We start from the raw sequence: 19,619 nt of genomic DNA, 5'->3' as shown, positions 1-19,619 counted from the left end.
ATAGAATAGGAATAAATTCAATTCATATTTCCCGCCTACTGTCTGCATCAAAAACGTCAGATATACTCACTACTACTAACAACACTGTTTTATTGCACGCAGTCGCACTTGTATATTATTATAAGTCGCACTTATATTCTTTTCCAGTAATTTTACGTTGTATATCACAGAGTCATACGAAAAATAAATTATTGAAATCCATCGGCGTTACTTCGTTTATTAAGTAAGAAACTTAATAATTTAATTTAATTAATTAATTTCATTTAAAAAGAAGAAAAGTTTAATTCTTAAATGATCTTTTTTTTTTTTATAGCAAAATAACGTATTCAAAATAAATTTCTGTATTTAGAGACTTTGATGCATAATAATGGGAAATGCTGGTAGTAATCAAGCAGTCGGTCATGGCCATACTTCAGGTAGAGATCGTCACAGTAAAGAACATGCACCACCTTCCCCGGGAAAAGAAGGCCAGGCATTTGTCTTTGACAAAAAGCCTAATCAGAAGCTAGTTTTCCAATCGTCCCATGATGAAGGAGAACCTTATTATACAAAAGTATTTAACAATCAAAAGAAATTTTTTGTGGCAATATATATATATATATATATATATATATATATATATATACATACATATATATACACACACACACACACACACTCACACACATGTGCTTTTTTATGCAGACAAGTCAACAGGATGGAGATAATTTTAGTGGGCCACGTCCAAGATCAAATACAGTGTCTGAGGGAACAAAAGTTACAGATAGCAAAGTATTGCCTACGGTTTTCAAATGGGAAGGCGGTGGAAAGCAAGTATATATCAGTGGAACATTCACAGGATGGAAAACATTGCCTATGGTAAAGAGTCATGGTGATTTTGTTACTATTATTGATCTACCAGAAGGAGAACATCAATATAAATTCTATGTTGATGGAGAATGGAGGCATGACCCTGGTTTGGTAAGAAAAAGATCTATTAATTAATTTAAATTTATTAGTACTTTAAGAACAATGATTAAAATAATGATTAAATTGTCTATTTAGAAAATAGTTGATAATGGTACAGGTTCTAAGAATAATTTAGTATCCGTAAGAAAGTCAGACTTTGAAGTTTTCCAAGCTCTTGCTAAAGACAGCGAAGGTGTTTCTAATAGCGTTCAAACTGAATATGGACAAGAAATTTTACCTCATAAACCATGGGATAAAGTGGTTGGACCGCCAATCTTACCACCACATTTATTACAAGTTATCCTTAATAAAGATACGCCATTATCTGTGAGTAATTATGAAAGAATTATTTTGATTAGTTTATAATAAAATATGTATTGATTATAATGTATTTTTTCAGTGTGAACCAACTCTTCTACCAGAACCAAATCATGTGATGCTGAATCACTTATACGCTTTAAGTATTAAAGATAGTGTTATGGTTTTATCAGCCACGCATCGCTATCGAAAAAAATATGTAACTACTCTATTATATAAACCAATTTAATGATTTACATTATTCCTGCATTTAAAAGTGATACTTAATTATTTTGAAACGATACAAATTGCATTCATTATTCAGATATCAGAAATTGTAGGCAAGCTGAACTATTAATGACAAGAGGTTTGCTCAATTGTAAAATAATATAATTACTATTTATTAAAGCTTATTAAGTATCATATATATTTTATAGAATTGTAAAGAATATAATATTATCGTACATTTCTTTGTAATTAAGCAAAAAAGAGAGAGAGAGACAAGCTTTGATTATTATTGAATGAAAAATAGTACATTCTCTTTAATCATTTGTAATATTAATTAAAGAATTATAACAGTTGTTGTTTCTTATTACAAAATTATGTCAAAATTAGAATTTAAATATTATTGTTGATTATAATTGTTGTTCTGAATGGGAAACTTCGAGCTAATGGGCAGTCCTTTCGCATACCGAAAGTAGACGTCAAAATAATAATATGTGTAAATATGTCAAATGGTATGTGTAAATGTAGTAATGTAGTAATGTGCAAAACCGAATTACAACAAAGAAAAACGATTTTTTAAATTTCTAAACCATTCGGAATAATATACACATTTTTGTATTTAATAATGTTAAACATTAATTTATCATAATCGTTTTTAATATTATATTATTTATCGCAGGGCTTAGAAATTGTTAATCCAGAAGCAGCAGAAAAAAAAGTAATTGATTTCAAGGCCAAATACTTGGCGAATACGACTCATTTCTTAATAGTAAAGAATTACAATTTATCGAGTATTAAGATTATAAAAAATGAATAAACTAATTGATAACATCGTTCAGTATCAGAGGATAAAGAGTTATATGATTCTAAACAATTAAATTTCATCGTATATACTCGTATATATCGTATTAGCGCTGCAATCAATTTCCAGTGCATCAGTCGATAATACAGAACATCATATTTACTCACATCACGTAACAGCGTGCACTTTGGTAAGCGTGTAATAATAAATACATGTTTTATCGACGATAACTAAATTGATAATGTAAATTTTAACTGCTAAGCTATTCGATCTTATTGTTCGCATTTTAATTTGGAAAATTAAAAATTCAAAGCATCGAGTCGTGTATTACAATTGTGATGCGTTCAGATTCTATAACACATCAAAATAAACGTCATCGTTTCTCCACATGGCAATCTGCGACATGCATTAGATAAATTTTATTTGTTTCTATACATCATATTCGTTTATCATATATAATATTTTGTTAAGCAAATTAAAGGGGATTGATTATATAAATTTTTTTTGCAATGTGAGAACATGAATAATTTTATTAAATTTCAAGTTGTATATAATATAAAAGGAAAAAAAAAACTCGCCCCCGGGTGGGCTCGAACCACCAACCTTTCGGTTAACAGCCGAACGCGCTAGCCGATTGCGCCACGGAGGCTCTTGGGAAATGATTTCTTTTTAGTACAGAAAAGATGGAAATCTAGTTTCAATAAATAGTTAATTTTTTTTATAATAAATGATAATATAGGTGTGATTTTTATTTTTTAGGAAAACATGCCATACATCCAATTACATCTTTATTATTTGTTATTCATTTAATATAACTGGTCGCCTGAATGTATGCAACTTTTTCTACATTTGCGCAAGTCCTAGTACGAAATACGTGGGAATTGGTTGACTGACGAAATATCATACTTTTAGATATTCAAAGATGATAATGAAATGGATTAGACAGGTACGTTATACACACGGTCGCTGGCTTTAAAAAGATCGATTAACACATCAATTTGCATTTAAGCGTAACTAACTTAATTCTGCGTGCAAATGCATATATATGCAAAGTAAGTGTATCTGCGGCTTACAAATGGCATCTTCCATTAACCATTTGCTTATTTGCGCCTCGAACAAATTTCTAGTTAACATAGTGAACCTATCATCGAAGAAAGATTATTTTCATTACGAAAGACATTGTGAATATTTTACTAATATAATTTTCTTTGCTTTTAGAGACGAAGTGAGAGAGAGAGAGAGAGAGCGAGAGAAAGATAGATTTACATGATAAAGATATAATTCTCAAGACTGAAAAAATAAAATATGAGGAGACATTATGGCAATCAAATTTTATTAATTAATTTCAATTTGTTGGCGAGAAAATAAAAAAAAGAATTACGAAAGAAAATCAATCTCGCAGGTTACTAAATATGTTTAACCTGAAATTAAGACAGAGACCACAATGTAATAGTAACCAAGGTGTCGATAATGAATCTCAACGTTAATTAGTCCAGCAGAGGTGAGGCGATAGGTAGTTCGTCGTGGCATACCGATATCTCTTTAGCAGTGCCGTGAGCAAACTGAAGGAAAGAAGGAAGGAAAGAGAAGAAGAAGAAGAAGAAGAAGAAGAAGAAGAAGAAGAAGAAGAAGAAGAAGAAGAGGAGAGTAAAGCTTAACTGAAACGTCACGCCACTTGTTACTCGTTAGTGTGCACGATGCCATCTTTACAACAAGCACAGAGGACCCTGAGGCCGAGTTACTCCCTACGGTAGCCGACATCGATAGCGACCAAGAACGTGTAATTAACAATGTTTCTCGTCTTTATCCAGGTCAGTTTGAAAAAGATCCTCGACAGATTTCGACGAAGATATAACATCGATCCATTGAATATTTCCCTTATTATTCATAAACGAATGTGAAAATTACTTTGAACATATATTGGGATTAGCAAACATTTCTTTGACGATATCCGATCGTATTTCTATCTTATCGTAAGCGTAGAGTTTCAATGAACATAATTAATGTATATATATATATATATATATATATATATATATATATATATATTTAAGTGAATAGTTTTATTAATTTATTGTTTCTTTTACAATATTTCACACGAAGTGTATTAGTTTTTATTGTTAAGTCGAATAATTAGAAAATTTCTTTTCGTATCTCTGAACAGATATAAACGAAACGTTAAGGTTTGAATGAAAAAAAAGGAGAAAAGAAAGGTGATAGAAAGAGGGAGAGAGAGAGAGAGAGAGAGAGAGAGAGAGAGAGAGGGAGATAAAGGAAAGGGAATTTACTGAGAACGAACAACGGTGTGTCAGGTGGCGTCTGGATTCGAATCGTCGAGACGAAGACGACGACGACGACGACGACGACGACCATGTTCTGTGGCTTGGTCCAATCTCGAAGGTATCTTTCGAGAGTCGACAGCGAGTGTGCTTCCATTACGCTGGGCGGTGGTCCCTCGTTATATCCGTGGGACGGCCAACTCTGTGGCTGCACATCTGATAATCCAAGGATTTATGGTGGCCCTGATGGTTCATTTAGCACCGACATGGTCGACAGGGGCGGCGTCGAAATATCTTCGCGTGCGTGGCCGTGCTAACGCGACTATGCGGAAATATCTCGTTAAAAATGGGTTAGCTCGTTCGTAAGCGAGAACGCGTCACGTCATTTAAAACCTCACATCGCATCATACCAGATACATATATATGTATGTTATACTATATCCGGATACTACATTCGGATATATAGAATATATCCGAATTCTTATTCGTATTCTTATTTTTCTTTTTTTATTATATTTTATTCTTTTTCTTCTTTTTTCTTTTTCCCTTTTAATCTGTTAGACAGAACAAACAGTAAAACCATTAAAGGGACTTTCTTATTTCTTTTATTTAATGCACGAGAAACGTATTAAGGAGTTAATTATTTTGTGAAGTTGGATATTAAACGTCCTCGTTTGAACAAGACCTTCTTCGACTGTGACCGACGGTGGAAAAGAGGAAGGGGAAGGATTTAGTACTGCACCACGAATCGCAGAACGGATGGAACTTTCACTCGATAGAATCATCAAATAGGTAAATAACTACTGCTATTATGTTTATTGCGACGATAAACTGCCACGATATATCGTTCGTCTCTATCAATGTATCGTGGTAATATACTTTTGGATCTTTGGTAAATAATTATTGAATTTTTAACATTATATTTAGGAAAACGTCATATTCATTTAACGAGCTTTCGAGTATTTACAATTAGAAATTAATAATTTGTTTCTATTTGTCTATAACTTTTTAACATTTTAATTTCGAATATTTCAAACAAAATATCATTATATTATTTCAATAGTGCGATTAATGTGGCATTAAATTAATAATTAATGTCACGTATGTAGGTAAATCGTATAGGTATTGTTTGAGGATAAGGCTAATTACTGAATTAGACGAGTAGTTAGATTGTAATTAGTCTAGTTAAGCAGCATCGTCGGTGGTCGTAAACGGCCAGTAAAATATGATCTATGCTTTCTCCTTCGTTATCCACACTAATATGCAAAGAAACATACTAATTAATAACACCTCACGTATAATATCTTTGAACGATAATAGATTGAATTAGATGAAATTACTAAGAACAATGCTTACAATTTCAAAATGATATTTCGTATAAAGTTGATTATTCGATTTGAACATCTATTATGGTATTTGCCAAACGAAATGTATTTTTTCATTAATGACTACTCGATATTAATGTATAGTAAAAGAATGCAAGACGTCTTATTTAAAGAAATGTATGCTTCTTTTGCATATGCATGTATGCGAATGAATGTCATCGTGCCGTGGGAAATACGACAGGGGCTCGTTTAAGAAAACAATTTCGAGACACGTCGTAAATAGAAGAAGATCGTCAGTTGCGTTCGATAGCCATATACAGTAAAGGCAAAGAATATTATTTGCAGAAAATGAATATACAATAAATCACTAATTTTCTTTAAATCTGTTCTGACGTTTTTTTTTTCTTGGACATTTATCTTATCATTTTAATGATAAGATATTTATATATTTGAGAGGAATGATTTACAAGATATTAATCGTAATTTTTTATCAGGAACATTTGCAACAACCATAAGATAATCGTCGTCGTCGTCATCATCATTATCATTATCATCATCATCATCATCATCATCATCATCATCATCATCATCATCATCATCATCATCATCATCATCATCATCATCATCATCATCATGATCGAAGGATTTCTATCGTAAAATCGTTAGTGTTTGTGAGAGACTCGACGCGATTCGACGTGACCGATAATCGCTCGTCCAGGACGTCATGTCGTCGTCCTCGTCGTCTTCGTCGTTGTCATCTTGCACTCTTGCTTTTGACGTTAGATCCATTCTCGTGAGCTCAAGGAAAGATTTCGACATTGTTAGCCCCTCAGCCGTCGTTCGGACGATCATCGGCGTCGTAAAGATCTTGTGATATGACATGCGTTACGTATCTTCTTCTTCGTCGTGATACGAAAGTCGCATAAATGTCTCCTCTCTTTCCCTCACCCTCTCTCTCTCTCTCTCTCTCTCTCTCTCTCTCTCTCTCTCTCTCTCTCTCTCTCTCTCTCTCCTCTTTTCCCTCGTTTAGTTATACGTCCGTGTATCCAGGAAGTATCTTCACGTCAATGTGCCTTCGATAAGATGCAAAATTAAAGATTATTTATTTATTTCTTTATCATGCAATATATACGTAACGAACGCTTTGTGAACGCGTAGAGAAGAGTAAAAGCAAGAAAACAAGTTCGATAGAAGGGAGAGAGACGAACCAAGATCGGATTTTCGATCGAGCTCACATCGAGGATAGTTTCGCGGCTCATTAGCCGATTAGAGCTGTATTATATCGAAGAGTAATTACCGGCCGCGTGAATTATTAGCTTGGCTCTCCGGTACTTTCTTTGAAAAATGTCTGTCTACTATATAGGTGTACCTATCTCTACGTACTTTCGTTCGCCGCTTTTAGAAAGCCTATTCGCCGAGATCGAACGTTGTATAATATCGAGGTAATTACTCTTGTAATTGCTCAGGTCCATGCCTTTGATTAGTATCGCAATGCAATGCAACGCAATGCAAGAATTGATAAACTTTCTTACTTCGTTAGCTATAATTTTATTTATTATTTTGTTTTTCTTCTTTTTTCGTTTTTTTTTTCTTTCTTTCTTTTTTTTTTTTTTTAAGAAATAATATCGACCGATCACTGTTTTATGATGCGATCGTTAAAAGTGTCCTTCGATTGTTCCTTTGATTATTTCAATACTCTCTTCCAAAGCTCGTGCAAATTAAAAGCAAGCAAAGTTAATGGGCAACGGTGGCACGCATTTACGAGCCGTGGACGTTTTCGTAATTCACTTTCTAACGCCTAGCTAAAATTATATCGTCACTCTCTCGTACGTACATACATACTTACTAACCTTCTCTTGCCGCACGTGTATATGTATTATACATGTAATACATAACTATATCTTCTACCGTCCTACGGATATCTTATAACGTTCGCAATTCAAATGGGCTCGTAGCATATTCGTAGTATGACTAACTACGACGTCTTTCTGGTCATGCAAAAAGACGCTTCGCATTCGTTGCCGAGTTATGAGAAAGGGTTGTGATAGTCTCTCTATGTGATAGTCTCTATGCCTACGATAATATACGAGAGAGTTATAATTTATAAACGTTGTTATAATGTAAAACTTACGAGTTCGTACGTTGAACTATGAAATACGATATTATTCTATTACCCTCAATACGATACGATTATTTTCTTGCAGATCTAAAACGAGACTGATCTTTGAATAATCGCGCGTATGGATAATTACGAACTCGTAAAAAAGATTCTTGGCATGGTTCATGCGTTACCGGTGACATGTAAAAAACTTGGAAGAAATAGGGAGGAAAAAAAAGAAGAAAGAGAAACAAGAAGAAGAAGAAAAAAAAGAAAAGAACGCACTTTCCTAAGGAAATAGCACTAAATGTGTGATAACCGTGTTTTTCTTAATAGATATCAAAAGTTAATGAAGCAACGATCGCGTATAAACTGGTCGGTATCATTAAATCCGAATTTCCGATTTAATAGAAAGAAGAAAGATAGATGGGTATACAGAAAAAGGAGAGAATTAGTTCAAGTATTCGTATTTATCCTCTTTTTTATCCTTCCTTTTATCCTTCTTCTTCCTTTTCTCTTGGAATGCATCAAATGTAATCAAGATAAAAGTAGATGAGTCTAAACGTTAATCGAGCGTATAATTATTCTGTTAGAGTTGAAAAATATCAAAGTGAGTTCCCTCGGTACACGTGGCTCTTTACGACGTGGAAGAAATCATCGTAAATATAAATGCTTCCGGTGAAATGCTCTTGGCAATCTCATCGTAGTTAGGTCGTGTCCCGCTATCTTCGATCTGATGCATCACAAACGAAACGTTCCCGCATGCTGGATTTCTCTGCTGAGATATAGCTTGAGTTGGGGTGAGATGATGGGGACGACGACGACGACGACGACGACGACGACGACGACGACGATGACAATGACAAGGAGGAGGAGGAGGTAGAAAGAAATAAACGACTCTTTTCATCGGCCATTTTCGGGTATTCGAATCATTTCGCGGTATTGGAATAACGAAACATGGTAAGTACCATCGTCTTTATAAAGGAGGAGAAGGTATAACGACAACAACGATCGAGAGCTCGAAAGTTAATGAAAGTTTCTATTTATCTATCTCTCTCTTCCTCTTAAATCCCTCTTCTTCCTCCCTCTCCTCCTCCACCTCCTCCTCCCACCCTTAACATTTATCTGGAAGAAGCAGCAGCAGCATTGCCTCCAGCTGGACCCCCGACGCCTTTAAAACATCCATCGCTTTGTAAGCTTCGGATTATAGCATGTACAAACACTCAGAATATATATATAAATATATATATAGATATATATATATATATATATGTGTGTGTATGTATGTATGTATGTATGTATGTACGTATGTATGTACACTCTTGCGAACGGCTAATGATGACAAATATATATCCGTGCGAACTAGTACCCGCGATTAATAATATTCGCTTACGCTTCGAACGATTCGTTACGCTCGAATATATGCGGAACGCCGTACGCAAACGAATATTTCATCGTAACAGCCGAGCGCCAAGGGAATTTATGTTGCCGCGAGGTCTACGTTTTCGGCGAACAAACGGCCATGGTGATTCGTCTTATTACCGTCATTCTTTTCATATTTATCATCGGCGATTCTCGTAATAAGTGTACCTTTGATCGAACGTTTCTTTTCATCATTGGCCAAACTCGGTAGCATCTATATGCGTTTGATTAATCTAATTAGTTAGTAAGGTCTATATATACTAGAATATAAAAAAGTTGAGAATATCGACGTTCTCGCGTTTTTCTTATTCGACTTCTCTCGTAGTCCCTCTTAGATTTGTTCGCACGATTCACTTTATCTATCCTGTCTTTTCTCTCTCTCTCTCTCTCTCTCTCTCTCTCTCTCTCTGCTTTTTTTCACAGAAACTCGTCCAGTTGCCAATTTGTATAAGTATTATCGTTCATTCTCCCTTCCTAATGATACTCGATACTTCCCTCTAATCGCACTATTCCTACTTATTTTTGTCACCAGTCAATTACTTTTCTTGATTCAGCAAAGAAAAAGGATTTTATCGTGCTAACTCCACCCGACTGGTCAGAGCCAGTTTCAAATCATTGAAAGAAATAGGATGAAGGAAAAATCACAAGTAGAGTTCGAGGCTTCACATTGGAGGCGATGGGAATGTCACGTGTTCTGCCTTGAGGACGGACCATAGAAAACGTACGAGCGTGCGTGCGTGCGCGCGCGCTCGCTCGCTCGGGTATACGGCTCGTTCGTAAATTCAATTATGGAGACTCGATCCCATTAGGAGCTGGGTAGCAGTAAAAACGTCCGGAGGTAGTACCTACTCTACGCGGCGTGGCTCCGGAGCCTCCGACGATCGCCTCCTTTGCTCGCTAAGACCGCCCTCCCCTCCCCTTCTCAGTCACTGCAGCCTTGTCCGCGCCTTTACTCTTGCTTGCATCGCGTTCTATGCGCTCTCGATACCTTCGTCGAACGTATGCAGATATCGCTTCTTTCGAAACACGTCTATGCCGCTAATGTATTCCGCGTTAGCGTTTCAGAGCGTCATTATTGTATTCCTGCAAAATTCCCTTTCACTATTTTCAATCGGCCGTGCATATATATATATATATATATATATATATATATATATATATATATATGTATATATATATATGTATCTATGGAATATCGTTGACTTGTAATTTTTTTTCTTCTTCGTTTTCTCTCTCTTTCTCCTTCGTTTTTCTTTTTCAAAGATCATCTTCGTTCTATGGATTCATTGCCAGTGATGATATTAAATAGCTATTTAATATGATAGGGCATATAGCGGGATGAGAGATATGTAATTATTGGATATTGATAGACGTATCGATCTACGTGATCTTAGATCGTATTAATTCATTCGTCTGACGTTTATCTTATTTTTAGCTTGCTTACGTTTAACGTTTATATCTTTAGATGCATAGATAGATTTCTTTTTTCTTTCTTTTTTTCTTGCTCTTTTCATTCTTTTTCTTTTCTTTTCTTCTTCTTTTTTTTTTATTTGTTTTGTTTTTCGATTGCATGGAATCCGATAAAAATAACAGCGAATCCGACGTGCTTCGCGTTGGCTCGTTTGTTATCGTTAATACGATCTTTAATACGATTTAACAGCTGGTCCGAGATACACCCAGACGTAACGTCACATACCTTAACGTAAATATAGTTTTCACTGTCGAGTCACAGAGGAGGGATTCTATAAGCGAAGAATTTTTTGCTTACCTTCGGTACGGAGGATTTATAGTAAGTACTCCATTTTCTGATAGAAATGGGTACCATCGATCGTACGGTGACGCGGAAGACGCGTGGACGCGATACGAATGGGATGGTAGTAAGTACGAGTTTCTTATACTACCTACCATATGCGGCTTTGTTGTGTACCCTTTTTGCTAACATTGTCCGAGAACTTGGCATGAGTTTACGAAGCTCAGGATGGCACCCGCGAACGACGGAGTCTCTTCTGTTTATTGCGCACACTTTTGCGGTAACAAGATCACCGTCAGACATCGCACTTTGCTTTTGGAATACGACAGGACTCTCTTTACGGGTATGCTTACTCCATACTTATAACTTGAACTACTCATGAGATAGTGTGTGTAACGTACATTCCATATAAGATTTTTATTGGATTACTCGAACAAAAATATCTGGCTATTTTTCGTATAAATTCGTTGTGTCAAATCGGGGTTGACTTTGAAATAAGAAATAGAAATAGATTGAAGAAGGAAAGAGAAAGAGAGAGAGAGAGAGAGAGAGAGAGAGAGAGATGAGAATTTCATTATAGTATCATTTAAATTACTACCCGACTAGATGACTAGCTAGCTTATAGTCGTTGTTCGTAACTACAAATTCTCATGCAGCTATACAGAAAGGATTTGTACTTACCGACTACGGAGAATAGCTTACAAGTTGTGTGAATACCAGCGCGCAGAAAGCCCCTTTGCTAGACGGGACAAATACGTTGCCGAGCAAAGAGAGGAAAAGAGGTAGCAAAGGTAAATAGAAGAAAAAGGAGGAGATAGAGAGAGAGAGATAGATAGATAGATAGAGAGAGGGAGAGAGAGAGTGAGAGAGAGAGAAGGAGAAAGATATCGCGACTAGCCGGTGCTATACTCTGGAAAATAGCCTAATGATCGTATTGTGACCGTGCAGAATCGCCGCGAACCGTCTCTCGCAAGTACTAACACCGTTTGTTGTTTCACATTTATTTACCTGCAACACACGCACACCGTACACGCCTCTGGTCGGCCGTTCGATTCGTAAAACGCGGAGGAGACGACGTTAACGAGGACACGCGGATGCATTTATACGGCAGATTGACCGACGACAGCCGCCACTTGAGAGACAAACTCGTGCCACCGTAACGTAGGCACTTGCTCTTTCTTCACTTTTTAATGAGCTATTCACGAGGGACAAATTAATTTCGATTCTTCGACTTATCGATCTTCGACTTTCTTTTCTCAATAAACTTTGCTACATATAGTACAAATTATAGTAAAAATGATTTTTACTATTTATACCGTTTTCCTTTTTTTCTTTTCTTTTTCCTTTTTTCTTTTCATTATCAAACGATCATAGTAATATATATGATAGATATTGTATAGATAGACAAAGATAGAAGGTAAAAATTAGATTATCACATTATCATTAGTATATATTACATTTACAATTTATTATCATGGATAAAAGTGTTATGAGGAAAATAAAGGAGGACAAATCATGTAGACTTTTTTTTTCAATTTTTAATGTCGTAACCCTGCCAAATACAATAATAATAGTAATAGTAGCAATTAATAATAAAAATCATAATAATGATAATGATAATAACATTATCTAAAATATGTAACCATCATTTCGATAATAATAATAATTATCGAGTGGCGCGTTCCATCTAGATCGACACGATCCATATAGATTATGCCTACAAATGGATTCGCTTTTTGCCAGGATGAATTATATTTCCGTTAACTAGGAAACGCATAGTGTTTTATATTATTGAATATGCGCTTGATAATCTTACGTCGTCGAAATATCTTTAGGACTTTTTTTTCGTAAAAAAAGAACCGCCTCCAGAAAACGCGTTACGATATAATGTATATAAATATATAGATGTATGTATGTATATATTTATATAATTTCGTGCGTAATGCATTAGTATTTTTGCTATGATCTCCTTTCTCTCGCTAAGAGAGGGATAGAGAGAGAGAGAGAGAGAGAGAGAGAGAGAGAGAGAGAAAGATTAAGAGATAGAGATAGATAGATAGATAGATAGATAGATAGAGAGAAGAGAGAGAGAAAGAGAGAGAGAGAGAGAGTGTGTGTGTGTACATTATACAATATTTCGTATCTTTCTTTCTTTCTATCTTTCTTTCATCCTCTTTCTTTCGTTGCAATAAATAAATTATCCAAATCAAGGACATCGATATCGATATAACAGTAATAAGATTATTACAACCACATTTACAATAAATCTATATTTGTCTATACTTATACGTTTATATATATATATTTTTTTTGGTTGTATAAATACATATGCATAATACATAACATACATATGTATGTATACAAACGTTTTTATTTTAATGCACTAACGGGATAATCTTCCCTGACGACGCGACAGAGACGTCGGTGAACGAGAGTAGCGTTAGAACGGTAGAAAGTATAAAGTTAATTTCAATGCAATCCTTTATACAGTGTGAGAGCTCACGCGTAATATATTATTATTATTATTATTATTATTATTATTATTATTATTATTATTATTATTATTGTTATTATTATTATTGTTATTGTTATTATTATTATTTTTCTTTTTTAATCTTATTATTATTATTATTATTATTATTATTATTATTATTAATATTATTATTAATATTAATATTAATATTAATATTATTATTATTATTATTATTATTATTATTATTATTATTATTATTATTATTATTATTAACTATTGTTGTCTGTATCTACGTTCATATGTAACATATTCAATACGTAGAGTAAAATAGTTAGTGGCTCGCAGTCGTGATATCTTATCTTTTTTTCTTTTTTATCTTCCAAATTTTCCCTTCTCCATAATATTTTAACAATGAGTTCTTACTTTGTTACAGCTTCAGAGTGTTCTCATTCATTGATACGAATGTATACATTTGTTTGTTTCCTTAACGTCATGGGTTGCGTTCGTTCGGATGTCAATACGTAGATCGGAGTCATAGTATTTACATGTTTAAACATGTTAAAAGATAAATACATCTTCGCAAGATAACATTTCTTTCGTGAAAGTCAGAATTGATACGAACATATACTAACGTTGTTTATTTGTTTGTCTTTAAGATAGGTCGTTCGCCCGGGTATATATACGTACTTACATAATTCGAGTGACAGTACGCGTTTAGACGTGTTAAAGTAAGCATCGTAATAAGAAAGTAAAGTACTCATCACGTCAAATTTTCGAAAAGGCAAAAATATAGAAGGAAAATTTGGAATTAGTTTTATTCGACGCAGCTCATAATTTGTGTGTAAGTCCGTGCGAGATCTAAGAGCGCAGATAAGAGATAGAGAAAAAGAGATAAAGAGAGTGATAAAGTGAGAAAGAAAGAAAGAAAGAAAGAGAGAAAGAGAGAGAGAGAGAGAGAGAGAAAGAGAAATAGAGAAAGAATTAACTGGCCCCAATTGATTATATTTAATATACATATATATATATATATATATATATATATATATATATATATATATATATATGTAGTTATATCGAGAAAGATTATTCTAGATTATAGTTTTTTTCTTTCTCTAATTGTCCATCAACGAGATATATTCAACGGATAAATTTTACATATTTATTTACAATTATTGCTCCTCTATATTGGCTATTCTTATATTCTAATAGTTTCGTTTATTATTCGTCATGCAGTACACAATGCCATAGGCCATATAGTTTTGCCCATAACATCGATTAGGTTAAAGTCGTTCGTCGATCGAGCTGATACACGTGTAATAACGATTTTGCATTAGAATTGAATCGTCGTAATATCTTAATCAGGACAAAGAATTGAAGGGAGTGAAAGCATAGAGGAGCATATAGATATTTTTTTCACATCATAATAATACTTCATAATAAACGCAGTTTAACGTTATTTATTTATTTTTTTGTTTCTTTCAATAATTTGTGACTTTCGAAGGAGATCATTAGTCGATCATATCTCGACAAGAGGATTAAGAAAATGAATGAATTCTATAACGAATTCAGCTACGTCGATCGAACGGTGATATTCAAGGACAGGAGGTTGAATGGGTAAGAAGGGGATGTAAGCGAAAGGTAAAGAAATAGATAGAGCGTTGTAGAATAAATGAAAATAGAAAAAGGATGTTAAGAAGAGTGAGTGAATGTGAGAGAAAGAGAGAGAGAGAGAGAGGTACAGGGTGGCTGATTTTAAAAATCAATTACTTTTAAAACGTGTTTAGCTTGTAGTATTTTTTTACAATTCAAACAAAAAAAAAATATATATATATATATAGCCTGATAAGTTTCGAAAAAAAATAATTAATTTTTAAGATCATCTATAGGAACTTTCGAACCACCCTGTAAATAAATAAGTCGTCTTTTTGTTTGTTTCATTTTACAAGATATACTACGTTTTATCTTTCCACGATCATTCAATTTAACCTACGATTCTCGTTCTTTCATTTTAAATAAGTTATTAGATGTTATAACTAAGCTTGCATCGCTACGTTTATTTTTTTTATATTTTATCATTTCCGAAATTCGTTTTTGTGTAATTGATCATTTTTATGATAATGCAGTTGTAATAGATTAACTTTTGTATGTTTTTCTTCTTCCTTTAATTTTTTTACTCTTTTTTTTCTTTCTTTTATCACAAAAAAGCTACGAGAAAAATATAGAATTGTGCATTTATATATATATGCACTAATATATAGATATAATTAATGGGGAAAAAATTAATATATATATACATATAAATATATGTTAATGGGGAAAATGATGCAATAATTATTTTGGTGTCATAGCGATGCAAAGGTTAGTAAAATTATTATTGTTGCATTCCTTAGATATAATAAGATTATATAGATTATTCGTATATGAAACTCTTTCTACCCTGCAATATTATAATTCGATGCATTTTTTTAATGCACGAACAAAAGTAAATAGTTAATATATTAACAATGAAATTTTTAATAACGAAGTTAACACGAACAATAAAATATAACGAATTTTAGGACGAATCTAGGAACCGTTAGCGAGATTTATTTCCAAAGAGGAAATCGAACGATTATATCTAACATTTTTTTTTTTCGTTTTTGTATTAATATTAATTCGATTATTTTTTCAATAATCGAATCATCGACGATAATCTCTCATGATAATCAGCAACGAAAAGTGAATTCTTAGCGAATGGAATCTCGAAAAGGATCTCTCGACCGGTCGAACAACATATTTTAAGGCACTTGAAATGCTATATAATTTTTCCTTGGATCGGCCTTAGAAAGAAAATGAAAAATCGGACGGTAAATTTGAATCCTTTATTTTCTTGGCCACTCATCGATTCGACCGGCCGAGTTTTATTATATTAAATAGATCGAATAGGTCTCGCATTACCGTCGTGAAACATAAGTTGGCTCATTTTGCAGTGAACTTAATGCACGCGATCGTCATAGTACGTTGGAATTTTTTTCTCAGATTCAAGGGCGATCTCGTATTTGAAATCTTAAAGTGTAAGAACGAAGAAGATGAAGCAGAAGAAGAAAAAGAAGAAGAAGGAGAAGAAGAAGAAGAAGAAGAAGGGGTGGGAGGGTTGAAAGGGATCTACTTTATATACATAAGTAAGTGCACGACCTGGCGTGCGTTCGCGCGAGTAGTAGGAGAAAAAAAAATGATAATGATCAAGGATGGTGTCGGCGTGACGTCAGTATACATTTCTCATCGCCCGCACTGCGCTCAGATTACTGTCGGCTGTTCAAGCCCGAAGAAATTCCCTACAAGGAAGGTACAACGGTATCAGTCATCAAGATCGTAAAACGGCCTCTTGGGTGGCACCTCGTCCATTTTCAGATTGAATTTCGCGCGGACGACGATGCGAAAATTATTTACAAGCTACCCGGAGCGGCTAGAGAGAGAGAGAGAGAGAGAGAGAGAGAGAGAGAGAGAGAGAGAGAGAGAGAGAGAGAGAGAGAGAGACAGAGAGAGAGAGAGAGAGAGAGAGAGAGAGAGAGAGAGAGAGAGAAAGCTCTTCTTCTGCGTTTCGCGCTTTTGCATCCATCGACCAAGATGACACGCCCGGTCCTCGTGTCTCTACGATTAGCTTTCTTTAACGAGATCTATATCCCCAGGGTCCACGTATTTTACTACTACATACTACATATTTTATCCACCTTCATTATGGAAATTTTTAATTATAATCGTGCTCCGTGGGCGGAGGCAGGGGGAGGATGGAGGGAAATATTAACGACAGAAATAATGATAATAATAATGTTATATGCGAAGGAAAAATTAATCGTGACTCACCTATATATATATAGGATTTGGAAACTTTCGAAATTTGTATCAAGTATATTAATGATTATTTTTTCATTGGGATCTATTGGTATTGCTAATTTGAAATCGATGAAGATTCGATGTATTATTTTTTTGTAGGTATTTTTTCTCTTTCTCTCTCTTTCTGCTTTTTCTCTTTCCTTTTCTTTTTTTTACTGTTGTTTTCTCCTTTTCTCATTTTTTTTTTTTTAATTTTTTTTTTTGAAAAGCGTTAAGATTAGAACAGTTAGCAAACAAAATAACTTTTTCGAGTTTCGATGACAGATCGATCGACGAACTAGTAGACACCACGGTACAGCGAGTCACGAGGAGTGAAAGTTCGAGCACGATTTGCGACTCTCGTATCGAGAAGACGTTTAAACGCATACGAGTTGTGAAGATTTTGCCCGTCGTTCCTTCGGGCGAGGATTCGAAGGGTCGGATTATGAAAGGTGTACAAGCACGAAGATTCGCGTGACTTAAGGCACTAGCAGTAATACTTAAGGCCTAACGCAGCGTTCTCATCCTTAATCTTAGAAGGCACTATTACCTATCGGAATACAACACGTAACAATGTTAATTTACCATCGACCGTCGTACTCGTCATTATCATCGTCGTCGTCATAGTCTTCGTCATAGTCCCCGTCAGAGTCCTCGTCGTCGTTATCGTTATTGAATTTACGTATTGAACGTAATTAGCGTATTAGCGAAATAAAAAGGAAATCAATCCGTTTCGTCAACGTAACAATTGCAATCAGATCGAATCTCTTTCGACCAATCTTTTTATTCGATCTATCTTATTCATCCTCTTATCATCGAAATCTTTTATCTCTAAGCACAAAATAGTTGCGAGTAAATGCGTGCTGATTTGCGAGGTCCCGTGATATTTGCGATCCATAAGTTAGAAGCGCAAAGTCGAATGATCCCCCCATTCGAGTTTTATCTCTCTCGTGCTAAACGAAGCTGTTTAATTAGGCTTTAACGTCAAGGCTGCCGTTACCATTTATCCAAAATTATCGATCACTATCATCATTTAAGGATGCTGTCCGAAATTTTAAAATATTATTTCGTGATCATACAAAATTCTGATATGAGCGTCTCTTATCTTATATTACAATCGATTATTTAATTTTAACAATTTTAAACGCGTACGTATAAAATCCTTGCACCATTATTATTATTCTTTAGTATATTTTTTTTCCTTTTTTCTTTATATATATATATATATATATATATATATATATATATATATATATACATGTATATATATTTGGCACCTTGACGTGAGGCTATTAAAAATTATTCGTTCGACGAATTAACGCCTACGTCGTCCTTGCTCTTTGTTGTTAAAAAAAAAAAAAGAAAAAAAAATCCTTTCGAACGATCGAAGAGCGTACGACTAAAAAAAAATATATGTGTGTGTGTGTGTGTGTGTGTGTGTGTGTGTATATATATATGTATATGTATTGTATATATACGAAGAAGCATTGATTTAATGCCACGACGATATTGCTTAATGCACTTATAATACTGACCTTTTAGAATGTCTTCTAATCTTTCGTTCAACGAAACGCAAATGATTGTCCGTTTCTAAACGCGAAATTCTTTGTGCATAATGATCGATGTTATGTATTATAGTTAATAGCCTATCGATGATATTTTTTTTTGCAAATTTTTCTCTTTAAACATTGCGAACAACTTCATTTCATTTTCGCTTTTCTCTTTTCTCATCTTTTTCTATTTTCTGTTTTTTTTCCTTCTTCTTTTCTTTTTTTTTTAACCTACGTCAATATAATTTAATATCAGCATAACTTTAACTCGTTCTACTCGTCGTGAGTTTACGACGACAGTGTCTCGAGAAACGAGAACGTAGGAGATTTCGAAAAGGAACGAAAAAAATAGAAAAGAAGAAAAAATAAAAGGCCGAATTGATACGGATAAAATTGAAAAGCGATGTGCAATATGTAACTACGTAGGAATTTGATTGGCGAGAGAAACAAAAATCGAATGGGAAAATATTTTTAATATCGGAGTTGGAAGGGAAAAAGAAGAAAAAAAAGAAAAATATGTCGAGAAGTATGATAATCATCGCGTGAGATAATCGTCGTGTTGAAAGGCGATAGAAACAGAGAGATAGATAGAGACAGA

At 34.2% G+C, this 19,619-nt stretch overlaps 1 protein-coding gene and 1 non-coding gene across 3 annotated transcripts; one reads left to right on the top strand and one right to left on the bottom strand.

Moving 5' to 3' along the window:
- Positions 1–63: 63 nt before the first annotated feature.
- On the top strand, positions 64–2,667 carry LOC118442350 (5'-AMP-activated protein kinase subunit beta-1-like). 2 transcript variants are annotated; one of them, XM_035867825.2, is made up of 5 exons: positions 64–223; positions 350–553; positions 685–960; positions 1,045–1,275; positions 1,349–2,667. In XM_035867825.2, the coding sequence occupies exons 2-5, from the start codon at positions 368–370 to the stop codon at positions 1,493–1,495; spliced, it is 840 nt and encodes a 279-aa protein (XP_035723718.1). In that variant the 5' UTR covers positions 64–223; positions 350–367; the 3' UTR covers positions 1,496–2,667. The 2 variants fall into 2 exon arrangements, with proteins under 2 accessions (XP_035723718.1, XP_035723719.1); XM_035867826.2 differs by having other exon boundaries at positions 68–223; positions 314–553.
- A 180-nt stretch (positions 2,668–2,847) lies between these two features.
- Positions 2,848–2,921, bottom strand: TRNAN-GUU (transfer RNA asparagine (anticodon GUU)). The gene has a single exon. It is a non-coding gene; the product is annotated as a tRNA-Asn (tRNA).
- Between the last annotated feature and the right edge of the window lie 16,698 nt (positions 2,922–19,619).

The sequence above is a fragment of the Vespa mandarinia genome, chromosome 16 (genome assembly GCF_050613455.1).
Source record: "Vespa mandarinia isolate Hongniang chromosome 16, ASM5061345v1, whole genome shotgun sequence".
Classification (NCBI taxonomy): domain Eukaryota; kingdom Metazoa; phylum Arthropoda; class Insecta; order Hymenoptera; family Vespidae; genus Vespa; species Vespa mandarinia.
The sequence above is the reverse complement of the archived record's forward strand: the minus strand, read 5'-3'. Positions and strand labels throughout refer to the sequence as shown.

Coding starts and splice junctions, on each gene's coding strand:
- LOC118442350 (XM_035867825.2), top strand. CDS start 368: ATGGGAAATGCTGGTAGTAATCAAGCAGTCGGTCATGGCCATACTTCA. Junction 554..684: donor GAGAACCTTATTATACAAAA/GTATTTAACAAT, acceptor TTTTTTATGCAG/ACAAGTCAACAGGATGGAGA. Junction 1,276..1,348: donor ATAAAGATACGCCATTATCT/GTGAGTAATTAT, acceptor GTATTTTTTCAG/TGTGAACCAACTCTTCTACC.